Source organism: Hippocampus guttulatus, chromosome 4, assembly GCF_054856545.1.
Source record: "Hippocampus guttulatus isolate MCC_2025c chromosome 4, RoL_Hgut_1.0, whole genome shotgun sequence".
Classification (NCBI taxonomy): domain Eukaryota; kingdom Metazoa; phylum Chordata; class Actinopteri; order Syngnathiformes; family Syngnathidae; genus Hippocampus; species Hippocampus guttulatus.
Window position 1 is genome coordinate 11860582 of NC_141264.1, and position 18298 is coordinate 11878879.

General features: G+C 41.5%; 1 protein-coding gene across 3 annotated transcripts in view; it reads right to left on the reverse strand.

The window, feature by feature from the left end:
- The window catches only part of tspan9a (tetraspanin 9a), a 187061-nt gene that overhangs the window by 21961 nt on the left and 146802 nt on the right, over nucleotides 1-18298 (reverse strand). For 2 of the 3 annotated variants that reach the window (XM_086109551.1, XM_086109548.1), the window contains one exon: nucleotides 2277-2468. The exons of the other annotated variant lie outside the window; for it this stretch is intronic. In XM_086109551.1, the coding sequence (XP_085965677.1) occupies nucleotides 2277-2468 (192 nt within the window). The remainder of the gene's footprint in view (nucleotides 1-2276; nucleotides 2469-18298) is intronic. 3 annotated transcript variants of the gene reach the window in all.

Consider the following 18298-nt stretch of genomic DNA (forward strand, 5'->3'; position numbering starts at 1 on the left):
TCAAATGTAGGTTACTGTAACTGGATCAATGAAAGACTGCTGCCCAGCTCACACTGTACCCAACCCCCTTGGGAAGGGAGGACCCACGTTGCCTATTTGGGCTGAGCCCTGGCCACCAGGCACTCACCAATGAGCCTCACTTCCAGGACTGGCTCCCGAGGAGGGCCCGTTCACCCAAGTCCAGGCGAGTGAAATCGAGGTCCAGTGTTTGTATTTATCGTAAGGGGTCTTTGAGTCGTGCTTTGTCTTGTCCCTCATCTAGGACCTGTTTGGCATGCGTGACCTTGCCGGGGGGCATTAAGTCCCGGAGAACTTAGCTGCTTGGATCATTGCACACAAAGCCCTCCATTATGATAAGATGATGCCTGAAGGGGGTGGGGGGTTGTATTATAATCAGAGCTGTCAGTTTAGCGCGTTTTTATTGGCATTAATTTAACTGAATTTTAAGGGGATTAAAATTTTTCTCGCAAGATTAACGCGGCACACGTCACAGCGGATGTTACGTTGCTCTATAAATAAACCAGAAACAAAACAACAAGCGCGCTGCATAGGTCCACGCACGTTTGTTTTGCCAGCCACGGCAGCGTGAGACACCGAAAACTGATACTTATAGAGTTTATGAATGGAAAGTCTACTTTTAAAAAGTTGCCAGATTGTTCCACTGACAAGACCAAAGTTACCTGTATCATACAGGTATACGATGTATGCTACTGACGCGATTGTTACTTGTTTGGAACTATTTTGTGTGGAAAGTTACAGTGTTCCGTGTCCATATAAATAGAGCGGGTGGAGCTTCTCTGTGTTGGTCTGACAGTGACGGTGAAGTTCAGCGGTGTAGTGGTAGCGACCACACTGAAATTAAAACGTCTTCAGTGTTGTCATCGAACCAGGTGTAGTCATCCGAAATGATGTCTACACAAAACCGTAGAGAGACTTGCGCGCAAGAAGGACCAAGAGAATCAACATAGCCTGACTGCTGTGTTCAAAGCAAACTTGAGAAAAACGAAGTATGCAACCATGGCTTAAATCCACTATAGGCTGAGTACTAGTTTACCTTAGATGTGCACTTTATAATGTTATATTGCTCTGTTTTGAGTCCATAAAAAGAGCTGTTAAAGCAGCTGTTGTGTGACAAAATATTTGTTTCACTGTTATTGATGGACAGTAATATTGTGTGAGAGATTATGTGTGAATAACTGCTCCAAGTGAAAAATGTTCATGTAAAATTGAAAATCGAAATTGTTATTTCAGTAAATATTTGCATTTTGCACATAGAAAACTGATTCATGATTCCATGTTGATGAGAGCATTAAAATGGGGAAAATAGGACAAAAAAATATAAAAGGAAATTCTGAAACGATAAAAAATACGTGAGTGATCACGATTAATTTTTTTGTTCATTTGAGTGAATTATGACAGTTGCATTTTTAATTAGATTAAATATTTTAATTGTTTGACAGCTCTAATTATCCATCCATCCATTTTCCATCCATTTTCCGAACCGCTTGATCCTCACTAGGGTCGCGGGGGGTGCTGGAGCCTATCCCAGCCGTCTTCGGGCAGTAGGCGGGGACACCCTGAATCAGTTGCCAGCCAATCGCAGGGCACACAGAGACGAACAACCATTCACGCCCACACTCACACCTAGGGACAATTTAGAGCGTCCAATCAGCCTGCCATGCATGTTTTTGGAATGTGGGAGGAAACCGGAGCACCCGGAGAAAACCCACGCAAGCCCGGGGAGAACATGCAAACTCCACACAGGGAGGCCGGAGCTGGAATTGAACCCGGTACCTCTGCACTGTGAAGCCAACGTGCTAACCACTGGACTACCGGGCCGCCCTTAGCTCTAATTATAATACATAATATATTTGGTATGGAATGCATTTCCAGGACTTGTCATGTAATTTTCCCGTAAGTATAACAATACTTGGAATGGAAAATTAAAGTATCAGCATTGCCAGAGTATTGATGAAATTGTAAGCAAAAGTATAGGCGTCGTATTTAAACCAAAAAGTGTGGTGTCTCCCATCCAGACTAAGCAGACCCAGATTTCACACTGATTCAGTAAGTTGTGAATAAATTAATACAGGAGCATCATTATTTCAGCACGGTTTTTTGGTTTGGTGGTGTTATGTGAGATTTGTATCATGTAAAACATTCTCCTTAGCTCAATTAAGGTTACCACTGGTGAAGTCCTTTATTGTGTCTACAAAGTAGACATCTACAAAGAAAAAAGTAGTGTAAAAGTGGCAATTAAAGAAAAAAAAACTCACACTCAGAAGCAGGCACTTGTTCTCTTTGATGGCACCCAGGCAACCAAGAAAGCCTGTTACCATGACAGTGGCGCCAATGGCGATAACCATGTTGGCAGCTGACAGGGAGGGGAACGAGGGTGAGAAGGTTGCAAAGCTGCCCTGAGACACGGAGAGCCAGATGCCCACACCCAGCAGCCCACAGCCACATAACTGCAAGACAAAAGTAGACAAGGTGAGAAAACTAACATCATTTCAAGGTCCCTTCCAGCGCTTCCATGACTTGTTCTTTTCAAACAGTGGCAGTGCATTCATTCTGCAGAGAATGGTCAGCTGTGAAGACAACTCAAACAGCACAAACAACTCAATTTGTCTGACACTTTCAGTCACCCATCAATGAACATGATTTAAAATTCATAGCAGCTGACCATAATTACTTACTTACATAAATACTGCATGCTAAAACAAATAAAAACCGCAAGAGATTAGAGCTAAACATTGGACATAAGCTCTGCCAATTTTATATGTTTGAACTGAGCGCATTAAAACCAAGAGCAAACAAACATGTAATTACAGTACCACATCCCTGCGTAAATACTGTAGCTGTTCTAAAACATCCCCACATTACATGCAGTTGATTTAAAGTCCACTTCGGGGGAGCACTTCCCTAACCCCACAGTGTTAATATGGCAGGGCCCACAGCACTTGTCATGTCTGCTGTCGAAAAGGTTTAAGAGAGGGCTTTTGATTGACGGAGTAGAGCGTCCCGCCCACCTCCCCCTGATGTAGTGGCCTCATCTATCACACAAAAGTAGGCACAGACGTACCCACCGCACTATGAAATATAGTGCCGGAGTAAAGTGGTGGCATATTTTTGTCTTCACCAAATAGAATGAAATACCTCAGGCCATCTCAAAATGAATAAAACAAAAATCTCAAATGAGGTAAAATATGAGAAGGTGCCACAGTAAATCATCACGTCACTACCTTTCTGTGATCTCGTTTCACGTCCCCCTTCCATTTTCATCTTTGCAATGCAGCTCCAGCACACTTTAATGCCTGTCAGCAATATAAAAGAAACAATTCTGCTGTGCATTCAAACACTTGCCTCACATGAAGATGCTAACCGGACTTTTTTTTTAGGTACATCTAGGCATACATCATAGCACTGTACCTAATGTATGCACTGAATGTACCATATATATATATATATACTGCGGTTGGCTGGCAACCAACTCAGGGTGTCCCCCGCCTACTGCCGAAGACGGCTGGGATAGGCTTCGGCACCCCCCACGACCCTAGTGAGGATAAAGCGGATAAAGCGGTTCGGAAAATGGATGGATGAATGGATGGATGGATATATATTAGAGCTGTCAAACGATTAAAATATTTAATCTAATTAAAAATGTAACTGTCATAAGTAACTCAAATTCACTGAAAATTAATCGTGATTACTCATGCATTTTTTATCGTTTCTGAATTTCCTTTTACATTTTTTGTCCTATTTTTCCCCATTTTAATGCTCTCATCAACATGGAATCATGAATCAGTTTTCTATGTGCAAAATGCAAATATTTACTGAAATAACAATTTCGATTTTCAATTTTACATGAACATTTTTCACTTAGAGCAGTTATTCACACATAATCTCTCACACAATATTACTGTCCATCAACAACAGTGAAAAAATATTTTGTCACACAACAGCTGCTTTAACAGCTTTTTTTTATGGAATAAAAACAGAGCAATATAACATTATAAAGTGCACATCTAAGGCAAACTAGTACTCAGCCTATAGTGGATTTAAGCCATGGTTGCATACTTCGTTTTTCTCAAGTTTGCTTTGAACAAAGCAGTCAGGCTATGTTGATTCTGTTGGTCCTTCTTGCGCGGAAGTCTCTCTACGGTTTTGTGTAGACATCATTTCGGATGACTACACTTGGTTCGATGACAACACTGAAGACGTTTTATTTTCGCTAGGTCGCTACCACTGCACCGCTGAACTTCACCGTCACTGTCAGACCAACACAGAGAAGCTCCACCCGCTCTATTTATATGGACACGGAACACTGTAACCTTCCACACAAAATAGTTCCAAACAAGTAACAATCGCGTCAGTGGCATACATCGTATACCTGTATGATACAGGTAACTTTGGTCTTGTCAGTGCAACAATCTGGCAACTTTTTAAAAGTAAACTTTCCATTCATAAACTCTTTAAGTATAAGTTTTCGGTGTCTAGCGCTGCCGTGGCTGGCAAAACAAACGTGTGTGGACCTATGCAGCGCACTTGTTGTTTTGTTTCTGGTTTATTTATAGAGCAATTTAACATCCGCTGTGACGTGTGCCGTGTTAATCTCGCGAGAAAAAAATGAATCCCGTTAAAATTCATTTAAATTAATGCCAATAAAAACGCACTAAACTGACAGCTCTAATATATATATATATATACAGTATATATATATACATATATACATAAAACATGACGCAGCATAAAACATTAAATAAAATACATCATTATCACCAAAGACATGGATTTATGTTTGCAGATGGATGGCTACATACTATGTGTGATTTGCCGGTCGAACTTGACTTGCTCTGAACTTGAGCAAGCCTTGAACCGGCTTGCTGAGTCAGAAGAGGATGCTGAAATTGTTGTGGACCAGCTAGCTGGATCTCTGAGATGAATTTGAAATTTGATTGGTCAAAGAAACATTCTATTGCTGTCCCAGTAATTTAATTTAAGTTATATTGGACAGCCCTACTAATTGTGAAGGGCCTGGGCAGATTAGAATGACATGGCACATGCAGGCTAAAACATGACTGGACCAAAAAAATCTAAAATAAAAACATGACACACACATACACACACTGAAAGCAGTGCATCCTAGGAGAAACGCTATGGAAAGAAGACAATTCTGTTGGGAATAAATGAATACAATTTAATGGAACAAATATTCAAATTTAGGTTGTAAATGTAGATCAGTGCTTCTGATAGGGTTTAGGCCAGCAGAGAAAGCCTTGCTGGGCCTGATGGCTCATCATTGTTATGTACTACAAAAACTGTAGAACCCTTGGCTGAGATAGGTGTAAAGTGCTAAGGCGGCTAATTGCTCCATCTTCTGTTGTGCTCTGAGGCAGCAATTTTGCCAAAGGCTAAAGTCTCAAGTGAAAAGTAAATGAAACCCTCCCTACTCCTGCTTCTAGACTCAAAATTAAATATCTTGCCTCGGCTACAGCCCAGTGGACATAGCGTTGTTTTGTGATTGCAGCTGATGTTCAGACAAAGCATAAAACACTGCCTTTCAAGGATTAATGCTAAACGTCTGAATGGACTGCCAACAGAATGACTCTTGGATAAAATGAGAATGATAAAATGTCAAATTCCAGGAAAACGGATTCCAGGATATCCCTATTCTGTACCACGAATAAACCCAATTACATCTGAAAGTCCTCAGGAAGTCAGATTATATAGATGATGAGGGTTTGAGGATGCAAGGGATGAATAGGTCTTTAAAAAGGCCAGAGAGATGGAGTGGATTTACAGCCTACCGAAGGGAGCACAAGGAGCTTTTAGAGTCCAGGTGGGAAGGGATGCGGTGCCATTCACCTAATTGTATTTAATACTCAGCGAGGGGAGCTTGTCCAAGTGTGTTGCCCTCTTAAGTGACTGCAAAACAGGCTTGGCCCCACTCCATCTGTCTAATGTTCCCTTCTTTTACTACTAGTACTACGCTTACTACGACTACTAACCACCATGTCAACATACCTCTGTGACAACACCACCAGTAGAAGTTCTGATCTCGTAGGTTATCTGACCTTGGCGTGTCGGTTCGAGATTAACCTTGAGCCATTCTTCCTGAAATACTGTATTTGGGACCTGGTGCTGGATCATGTACTTTTTAAAGTAGACTGGATACAAACAATTTAAATGTAGAGTGCATTCCTGCTTTAATTTTTGGACTGCACTTCCAAAATAAAGTACCTTGTGTTTTAATGTACTGATGTTCCAGTGTGGCATAGATTTACTAGCACCACCAACTACCTACCACTACTACTGTTACCACCAACAGGCAGGTGGCTAATGTTCAGTATGCAACAGTTTGCTCGAAGACACAGAGGAGGCAGTGCAAGGAGTGTGTTTTTTAAGAGGATATTTTAAGTTGAAAAGAAAATGTCATTCATTTGCGCTCAACTTAACAGATGACAAGTCCAGGGTGTAGTCTGCCTTTGCCCAAAGTCAACTGGGTAAAGGCTCCAGCTCACCTGTGCCCCTGAACAGGATAAGGCGTGTGGAATACGTCTTATTTAATTTATTGTGTTTTATTTGTCTTGTGTGATATTTCTGTACAGCACTTTTTTAACATTTGGATTTTTTAAGCTCTCTAGAAATAAAGTTGAGAGCGTATCATTTTTGTTTCATCAGTTTTGCAAAGCTTTCAGCTTTGCATCATGTGATATTTTTTTCTCTATGAAGAAAAGTTTTAAAGTTGACTCAGTTGTGTGACCTTTCTGCAAGTGTTTGCCAATATTTTGAATGCCCGAATGGGGCCCAATATTTAAATGCCCTTTGTGGGAGAGCAAGCCAGGCAGAGAGTGCATAACATACAGTAAGTTGAGGAAATGACAGGGCATGAGCTGTGACTCTTTCCAGTGAGGTGAATGGGGTCCTGCTGTTTAGGGGTCTTGTTACAAGCTTGAGGTGACTGTGATAAACTGTGTGTGGCAACTGTTTAGCATATGCCCATTGGAGGGAAGGATGGGATCAGAAGGGTCAACATTGAGGCAGAGAAAGGAGGTTTGGAAAGGAAGAACTGTCAGGACAAGTGAGATGTGGAAAGGAGAGGAGGAGGAAAATTGAGGATGCCTCTACATCCAAGAGGCCAACAGTGAGAATCATCCGTCCCTGCAGTAAGTAGCTCACTGTCACAAGCCCTCCCAACACAAGCCCCCCCTTTTATCTACCCATTCAGGGGATGAGGTCTGCTGGACATGTGTGTCAATGTGCAACTTCGAGGCCGTTGACCTTTTCCCATCTAGAACAGTCACTCAGGGAGTATGTCGTGTCGAAAGGAGTGACAGCTTTTGTCAAATTACTGTTGTTCTCTAAGGCAGCTGCCACAAGAGGGGAACACTGCTGGGAATGAGTTTTTGAAGTACTGCATGAGTACAGTGTGTATGTGTGCCTACCGTCTCTGGTTTGATATCAATAAACACAGTCCAGCTACTACCGAGTCTGTGAAGTGAAAACACGACATGACAAGTATTCAAACTAAGAAGCACTTGCATTGGTCATTAGAAAGCGGCTCTACCACAGGAGGAACAGTGTAAAACCTAAAACAGTGGAAAATGCTGAATGCACCACTGAAGGGAGGCACCACTTGCGGTTTTCTGCAATTACCTTTGCAATGCAGATCATTTTCATGCTTCAAAGCATCTTTAATCCGTCTAGCCAGCATTGATTTTGCACTGAAATGAATACAGCATATATTCACCTCTTTTTGTACACCCGGGATTATAGTCATCTGATGCAAACATTAAAAGGAGTGGACATAGAGATGAAAAGTAAAAGACGGGCTGCATGTCTACCCTACTAGAGTAGACCGTTGAGTGTTTTTGCGAAAGAAAATGGGTCATTTGGAAAGTTTTCTACTTTCTTCCTTTCAAATTTTACTGCTGTAGATTGTGAAGTTCCCCGCTGTGAGACAAGTATTTTTTTTCCTCTCTTATCTTACAATCGCAACAGGGAGAACTTAGGTGTGAACATGCCTACTAAGGTTCTCTAAAGATGTGTTCTTAATCTACAAGAAGGCATTTTTGAAGAAATGCAACTACTGTACTATCATTGATGGGCAGCTTCACCATCACATACAACACAATGACTTTTATATGCATTCTGTCCATCAATCCATCCCATCCATCCTCTATAGATCTTATTTTGCTCACAGTCACGGTGACCTGGAGCCTAACTCATTTGACTTATGTCGTAAGGAGGTCTCCTTACTCGACTGTCACCGGTATGCAGGTGGAGACAGACAATTCGCATCGTTGGGGAAATCATTTTACTCACAGGTCTAATAATAAGTATGCAAATGCATTTTTGCATGGTATTGTGCATACCATCATTCCAAACATTCATACAATGGAAAATTCTGAGATTGAAAAAAAAATGGCAGGTATTATATAGTCTTGAAGATTTGTTGTTTCTGTGGAATATGAAGTGTTTTAAATTAGAATATATTAAATTAGAATGCAGTTGCAGCCCGCCCTTCTTAAGGTTCATTTGCACAGAGCATCGTAGACACACATCCAACCATATTTTACATACAGTAGTATAATACTAACGAAGGCTTCGAAATCTCAGAAATCTAATATTGATCTGCCTCAAGTGGGAAATAATTGCATCTTTGGATTAAAATAAAATTTCCCCGCCACAGTCTCCCCTGGCTTGCCAGTAGCATTCGAGTCAGTCCTCTGTGAATAATGTAAAGCCAATGTAAATTGTATAATGAGTAAATTATTCACAGGGTCTGCACTGGTGGCTTAGGAAAACAGTGCTTTCAGCCTCGGAATAAACACCGCATGAATTCAAAGAGACAGAGGCAGGGTGTAAGATTAAAAAGCGATATCAGCCTGGTTAAAGTTTCATTCACCCAATGGAGTCCTGACAGAATCACAAAACATGCTGCTTTCTATGAAGATGCGCACTTTAATCTGTGGACAATTAAGTTTTTATGGGGTCAAGTGAATTCCATCTATGCGTTTATACTCATCTCTCACGTCCCCAAACACGTTACGACAGAGACAAGGATTCTGGACAAGGACTACTCTGATGCTTTCAGAGTGAAAGAGCTCCCAGCATCCCACACATGCTTAACCAAGCATCCTTAATGATGGTTCTGGTTGATTTCCTTAACTGGTCAGACCCTACATGCCTCTTTTTGAAGGGCATTTGCTGTTGGTACTATCCGCGTTAGTCGGCCTGCCTCCATTCCTTTCTCCTTAGAAGAGCTGAAGATCTGTTCCACTGCAGTGTGACCAGAAATCAATCACCGCAGGAAGGATTAAAGACGACCAAGCCATTCTGTGCCTGTCCTTAGTTGTCTCCGATGTCTGGCCTGACACGTGCACACTCTTTAACACCTCCTTACTAATACAAAAAAAAACAAATTAAAAATCCAGCATAGACCAGCATAGGTTCATGTTTTTGTGCTGGTCTTGCTGGTGTCATTAGCAATAGCAAAATCGCAACAGCACAAGCACAACAAAACAGTCAAGATTTGAACACCTGACCATTCGGTCACTGGGCAACCAACTCGACCAACAGAGGCAAAGCTACCCAGCAAGACCAACATGCTGTTGTTACTCTGCTGGTAGCTGGTGACAGCTGGTGACCAGCTGGGGTCCTGCTGGTCTAAGATGATTTTTTTTAGCAATGCTGGAAGCAGTTTCCAACCTAGGGGGACAAGACACAAAAAGAAACTAAAACTATATCCCTCTCAGGGCAGGTGATGCAGATTTGTAACAACCAAGTACCTTGACTTTACCTGTCACAAGAACTTATTTTGAGCCTGAGAGGGATATCCTCACTGCACCCAATTCCGATTTTTTTGCCCATAGGCGACACATCAGATTTCTTTCATGCAGTGTGAACAGTACAGTTCCGATTTCATATCCAACTTGTGCCTCTTTCATATGTCGATATAAATCAGGTTTGCATGTCGACGTGTCTGTCGTATGAACATTCATCCGTTGTCCATATCTAACCTCTGACGTCATCAAAAGCCAAATATGTGCTTCGTGCAGGCAAGAAGAGGTTAGAGGGAGGTTACTAACATCATCCGTGAATCTGCATTGTTTTGAGTAATAGTATTTACTTTACATTTGACTTTAATTTAATCCCACTTGAAACATGAAGCATAAAATGGACATTTGTGGTGAGAGTAGTAATTTAGCCACGCAGACGGTTCATGTATTACACACGGCTATGATGTGACGCCATCTTTAGTAGATGTCTCAATTTAATGTGGAGATTGAGGAGTGTTGCCTCCTATTCCCAAAATATTTCGACCTCCTGCCCCGCGACTCTAGCGATTCGAGATGATTAAATGAGCCCCTACACAGGGGACTATATTTCTGTAAGCGTTGCGCCTTTGTTTTTGTTGCACATTACCCGATGTTGTGCTTTGAGTGCACACAACACACATCTCGGATGTGTTGCATGCAAATTAGAAGTTGCGTTTGTTTTTGTGTTGTGAACAAGTACATTAAAAAAAAAACGGTTTTAACAAAAAATCCAAATTGGGCATCATGCCCTGCAGAAGGTGAGGTAACAGTGCTTGCCAAAGCCAGTTAGTCAGTAAGAGTGTGGATTGAGAGTCTCAGTGAGAACAAAAAAAAAAGGGCTGGTGAATATCAAAACAAAGCATGGAGCCAAAGACCGATGTTCCAGTTGCAACTAGCCGACACTCCAGTCAGAGTTCTCCACACAATAAGCCTGTAGCATCATTTTTATTTATATATATATATATATATATATATATATAAATATGGTATATATATAAACTGGGAGGCCTAGCAGTGTGCAAAAACCCACAATTAAAAAAGTTTTTTGTTAGATTTGTTAAAACAGTCAATACGACTTCACAATTTGACGTGATAAATGTAATTTGTGAAAAATCAGCCATCTCTGATACCTATTTTGTGGCTCTAATTTGATACACAAAAAAACAACAACACAGTGCCCAAGCAAAAACAACCAATCAGGAATGGAGGACGTGACCTAAAGAGTGTCAAACATTTGTCGCACATTTGCCTCACCAGTACACCTGTGTGCCCTCATGCTAATCCATTCCCAATGTGTGGGTGCTTTTTACATCAAATTAGAGGCACAAGATGGGGCATGAGTTGGCTGATGTTTGCATGGACCAAATTACTACTGTCATTTTATATTGACTGTCTTAACAAATATGACAAAAATGTTTCTTTAAATGTAATTTTATTTTTATTTTTTATGCAAACTCTGACTTTATTGTGATGGGCATTTGACAAATATCCTTGACTGTGAAGGTAAAAATTTGAAATCATTTGATTATTATACTTTAAACATGTTAAATGGCTGCGATTGGCTGGCAACCAGTTCAGTGTGTCCGCCGTCTACTGCCCGAAGATGGCTGGGATAGGTTCCAGCACCCCCCGCGACCCTTGTGAGGATAAAGCGGATTGGAAAATGGATGGATGGATGGATGGATGGACATGTTAAATGAATGAGGGACTCTCTTGGTGTTCGGCAGGCAGTTTAACTCCTGTTTCAAGACCCTTGTCATATTGAGGAGAATGAAACTGTTTGGACGGCTTTTGCCACAGTGGATGTCTGAGTGGATGAGGAGTCACTATCAGGGATAAGGTCATGTTGTTCTTTGAAAATGTGGTTTGCACTTGAACCACATTTTCAAGATGGAATCCATCAAGAATCACTTTTACATGACTGACAATTGCACCATTCGCATGTAACGCAACCCGCCCATATAGGTATGTTGTAGCAAATCTGTAATGCTGGGTTTCTGCTATGGATTTGTGTTGTCATTTTGATTTATGTACTGTATACAAATGTGTACGTGGATAAAGCCGGATGTGTGGTTATGAAGAAATAAATACTGATTCGGGCAAGACATTTCCCTCGCACAACGAGTGAAAATTAATGCCACTTGCTCTTGGCATTGTAAAATGGCTAATGTAAAGATGGTTCGCCACGAGGCACACACTAAAGAGTCTGTGTGTTAAGAAAATAAACAACAATTAATGTGTAGGCAGTGCCTTTTTATCACTTTCTCTCCACATAAACTCCCTCGTCAGTGGAGGCACACAGACATTTGGATGGAATAAATGTCTCATCCTGTCTGCTGGTGTAGCCAAGCTGAAAATCCTCAGAGGCGGGCAGACGCTTGGACAGTCTCCCATTGAGGTTGACTAGTCGAAGGGTTTAATGAGCACGCTGGCTCGGCAGAGGTGGAGTGAGGCCAGAAACTCAAGTATTGGACAGGTTAGACACTCAACGTGTCCTCTGTACTTTACCAGGACCCGAGGCGCAGTAGGCTCAGGAAAATGGGAAATCCCCGATGGGGTACATGGCAGCTATTGTGGGCGGTAAGTAAAAGTCTCAGCGCCTTTCCTTGCTTCTTTTTCAATATTGATCTGGGATTTAAGTGCGGCTCGCAGTAGCTAAATGGGCTCGTAACAGTTCTTCTTGCACCTCAGTCAGTATGATTATATGGCCACATTTCCCAGAAAAACCATCAATTGAAATGGAAACTTAACTTCAACTGCAAACAATTTCAATTCCTTTATAATTTATGATTCCTAACATGCGCAGCGACTTGCTGGAATGAATTGCGGTGACATTGGCTAGCAGTTCGTGAGAGAACCCCCCCCCCCCCCCCCCACACACACACACACATTTGTTACAAATGTATTTCAAGTGTTCTGGGCTGAGAAAGGGGTGAAAAGCCGCCTTGGGATTTCTCTCTAGAGGTTTGCAATGTGTTTGAGCAAAAGTAGCACCGTTATGTTTTTATTCACAGTGACAGCCTTTGTGACCTTGTACAAACAGTCAGGCTGCAGTAGTTTGTGTGAGCTATGAGAGAGACAGCGGTAATAAATACACTGTATCGTTGTGCATGCACTTGCGTCTGCTCTACTTGATTATATCCTCTCACTTGGATGAAGCAGCGTCCGCCTGGAGCATGGCCTGACTGCAGGGATGCTCAGTGAACTGCACAGCCTGCCAAGACCCAACCCCCGCCCCGCCGCTGAAACCTCCATCAGCGTGATGACCGGGAACATTTTTGTTTGCTAATACATATATTTGAATGGGACCCACAATAATATTGGGGGTGGGTTCAGTGAGCATAACTGTGTGCAAAGCAGGCCAAGCCTGGTTCATATTTGTACTTTCACATGGTTTGCAAAGAGGTGGAACTAATTTCAACCAAATGCATAACATGAGAATTGTGAACGTCGAAGCATTTGTTTATTCCTGGAGCGGTGACTGTGTGAATGAGAACAGTGCTGTTATGCAATGTGCTACATTATGCATCCCTGGAAGGACTGAAGGAGATAAAGACACAAAATATGCACATCCTCTTAAGTGAAAACCGGAGCATGAGGCGGATACCTCGCAAAGAGGATATTCAGATTGAAAAATACAGAATCAATAGTCAAACTGCATGGCATGCTACTGGGAGAGCGACTAATTCCCTTCACTTAATACTCATTTCTCTTCATATTATAAATTATTCACCACACTTTTAAAGATGACGATCAAAAGAGGATACCATTGAGAGAGGTAGGTTTGCTAATGGTAGTGCACACGTTATTTGGAAGTGATATAGGAACTTGATGGTGTATTATCGAGTCTTTCAACATTGGCCCTATTTGCTGTTTGCTATTTATCCTTCAGTCCATTCCACAATTCAAAATGCATCGCAACTCTTTGAGACTAATGGGATACCGAAGAAAACAACATTTGGCCTTTATTCTTATTGTTTAAGTTCACTGTCACAATTACAGAAAAAACTGACCTCATTTGCGACTGTGTGGCACAACTGACCGGAGATAATGAACTTGGGGTGGCCAACAGTGCGGAGGGGAAAATAATACCTAATATGAACCAAGTGAGAGAGGTAGAGACATCAGTATTCACAGAGGTGGAGTGCGTCTGTGCCGTGTGAATGTTGATGACACGATGTCTGCGACTGCTCCCCATCCAAAGGGGAAAGAGAGGGAAGAGATTCTATTTCACCTTTGTCATGACAGCTTCAGCACTTAAAGCCAAAAAGCCGACTCATCCATCAATATGAAAACCTCCCCCTCATGTATACGAGACTGACAGGCAAAAGAGTGAATTGAAGCAATTTAGACTCGACACATGCATTGTAAAAAAAGGAAAAGACTGCCATACTTCAGTTTTAACCTTAAAGATTTCTTTTTTCTTTCAAGTTTGTCATTGTGTAAATCCATGATACTATCTCAGATTTTGCACAACCCAGCTGATGTTTGACACAACAGCTTCTGAGCCTGCATACTGCACACAAAGCAAGTGTAAGTCAAACACAATGAGATCTGAAAATTCATCCATTTTATGATCCGCTTCTCCTCACAAGGGTCGTGGGACATGCTAAAGCCTATCCCATCTGTCTTCGGGCAGTAGAGACACCCTGAACTGGTTGCCAGTTAATCACAGGGCACACGTAGACAAACAACCATCCGTGCTCACACCCACATCTAGAGATAATTTAGAGTATTCCATTAACCTGCCATGCATGTTTTTGGAACGTGGGAGGAAAACGGATTACCCCACGAAAACCCACGCAGGAACGGGGAGAACATGCAAACTCCACACAGGAAGGCCGGAACCGGAATTGAACCTTGCACCTCTGCACTCTGAGGCCAGCATACTAACCAGTCACCCACCGGCCCGGCTCTATCTGACAATTCCACTGATTCATTTTGTCTTTCTCAACCCATGTTTGAGATGCCAAACTACTGTACGACACCATCAAGCCAAACACATTAGTTTTAGAAATAAATGTGACAATTGGGTTTTAGTGTGTCATTTTGATAAAAAGCTTCCTTGGCCCTTCCCATCGATGGCTCATTGGCGGGGCCTTTACAGTTGACATGCTAATCAGCACAAGAGGAAATGGACTGTATAACTGCTCTCATTCTGGTTAGCCAACCTTTAAGTTCCCTTATCTCCTTATCTTATTGCACTGGACCGCACTGAGCGACAAATCACTAAATAATAGTAGGACATCAATCCCCGTATTAATGTGGCAATATAATCCTACCCGTTATTCAATGAGAACACCTCAGGGCATTGAAGATGGTGAGGTAGAGAAAAGGACACAGGACAGTGAATAAGGCTTCAATCTGGCCAAGGTGAAGCATTTTCAATGCTTCAATAAAAAGCACCGTAAGTGAACACATCGGTACCAAGACAGGCAAAGTGTGCTTACACCAGTTTACGAAGGAATAGCGATTGCTGAAAAAGGTTCCGAATAAGCTAGAAAACATCAATGCCTTGTTTCAATATGCCATAGATCTGCATGAAATTGTGACAGAAGACCATCTACGGTAGTTTAAATGACACTGTTTTATGCCTAGTTTAGCTTGGCATATGATCAAGTGGTGCAGCACTGATTTAACACCTCTAAATCTTTTTGTTGCATGCCTGCATGTGTGTGATCTGGTTCTACCACACGTGTTCTGTTTACAACCAAAGTACACATCTGAGTGTGAGTCAAATTTCCCCTTGAAGGATACCCATCCATCCAGCCATTGACTGTACCGCTAATTCTCATTAGGGTTGTGGGGGTGCTCCAATGAGCATAATAAATTTAAATGTATTCATCGATCCCTCATCTTAAGGCCGTATCTCACTGAGCGCCGAAGGTTTACAAGTGTATAGGCACCCAGCTAATGTTGTTTTTTTCTCTCAGGGTTCGTTCAAGGTCACAAACAGCCGCGCAGATGTTTTAATTGATTTATTGAAGTGAGACTACACTCAAATCTTGCTTGAAGCTTGAGGTCCGCAATCTAACTTTTAAGACACACATACAGTACAACATGATAATACAGTAAAATGATGTTCTGTTACAATACAGTCTCATGCATTGGTATTTATTCAAAACCTGTAACAACAAGAAATGAAGGTGTTTTGGGAGGGCTGCACTGAATGAAACTATTCTGGCAGGGAGGCTGCTTCAATAAAGCTCTATCAGTGAGCTGTGCTTGACACTCCACTCAGATAATCTCCACTAGAGGCAAAGTGTGCTTCCCTGGTAATAACATTGTTTTGTTTTAACGTAAGGCCTTGAAGGTATCTATAGAAAACAACAACACTTAGTATAGCTGTATAGAATAAACCAGTGTATCCCAACCTTTATTGAGCCATGGCACCCATTTTCCGTTGAAAAAACCCTCATGGCACACCACCTTCACTGTTAAGTTCTAGAACACACCTGAAATAAGTGAAGTCCGCAATATAGAAATACAGTTTAGATATGCTATTTCAGCATTTACGACGTCAATTAAATTATATTTTTGAAAGTCTTGAAACATACTTTTAAAATGATATGAACACATTTAAACATGAATAATAAGAGAGGGCATGATCAATGAATAAGAATGCCACGATGATGATGATGATGATGATGAGAATGAAGACGCTTCCACAAGAGAGTACATTTCGGTTTCCAATGCCGAAATAAAGCTATTTGTAAAACAAAAAAATAAATTAACAACTTGCCATGGGTTGAAATTGAGCGTCCAATGTGCATACAGTACAAATACAGATTAACATGGTCTCGGCTCTCCCACATCAGTGCCATTTTATTATTTTTTTCTTGTTACAAGTATGGTTATAGGTAGTAGCTGGCTGGCTGGGTTTCTTCTTTTGCATACCTTGGTGGCTTCATCAATGCTGTTTTGGAACTCCATTGCAGACCCATGTCAGCATGCTACTCCGCTAACATTACATTCCGTACAGAAAGGGAAAACCCGGACGTGATCAGCAAGACAAGCAGCGGGTGGCAAAATGATAGTGACGCTCCGTTTGACTGAATCAGAACATACGGGTATTTATTTATTTTTTCTTGATGCCCAGGAGTTGAATTCAAAACCGCCGTGAAAGGCAGGCACGGGGTAAAAATATGGAATTAATAATACTTCCAAAAACATATGCGGAATACCAGGAGAGTGAACCTGCAACTAGCGATGGAGTGGGTACTGAAATAATGATGATCTCATCTCAATTGATTCACAACGTCCTTATTCAGTGTAAAATACGGGCTTGTTGGATTGAACACATTCTGTTGTATGAATGGCAGCAGGTGGATACAAAAGTTGATTGTGCAATGGAAGCCTGCCCAATCGTGGTTCGGCACCCGTGGTTTTGGATATTAGCACAATGTGTTGTTTTGTTTTTTGAAAATGTTATTTTTCCCACCATTCCATCCCCTCCCTTTTTCCACTGTCTCTCGTGGAAAACAAATATTCAGTGTTTATCAGTGTCTTTGGAAGAAAAAAAATCATATTTTTGTTTTCCCAATGAAATGCAAATTTTCTCTATTTGTGGGCCAGCACGGTCCTTATTTTCCAACTGTTATTCTGACTATCACTCTACATCGCTTGCATAGCCAATGGGAAGAAAAATCAATAATTAGTATTAATAAATTTTTGGGGTACAAATTCAGTGAAATCAAACAATTTACCGCAGCACTCTTCACAATCTCGCACACAATGTGCCATGGCACCCTGGTTGGTAATCACTGGAATAAGCTATTGCATAAAATTGAACACAGAGAAACACAATGCAGGCCAGAGAAGAAAGCTGTGTGAAAATAAATCCACCCTCCCGAAAGTTCTTTTCATTTAAGATGTAAATTATGAATTACAGAGAGAATGAGCGTGGACTGTACCTTACTCATTTCTTGTCATACTACAGCAATGTAATAGGGCATGGTTGATTTTAAACTAATGCGAGTGCACTGGACAACTGGCACAGGTAAGGTCTTATTTCAGATGATGCTTTAAATCACATTCCCTTTCAGGATGAGGACATCCGGCTATGCATTTTCACACTTTACCGCCCATTCAGAGACGGCAGTATTAGTTTCACGTTACTATTTGGTGTACTGCAATTTCTGTACACAGCCACACTTGTCTGCTAGCTCGGCGAAATCAGCAGGTTTGATTCACTCTCCTGCACACACAGGTGAGCATCACGATAAGTCAAGCATCCTAAAATATGAATTACTTTCATCCTGCAACAGGATTTCCTTTTTTTCCAGTCAATGGATTCGAGTACAAACAAACAGTGCCGTCTTGCTCCAAAATAACTTGCATGATCATTGATTCACTTTAAAGTGCGACTACTTCAGATGGAGCCAACCGAAGGGCTCAAAACGGCGACAGCGCAAGTGGGACAAAGTCATGTCACAGTAATCAAATATGGAGTAAGCTTCAATAAACTCCAAGAACCT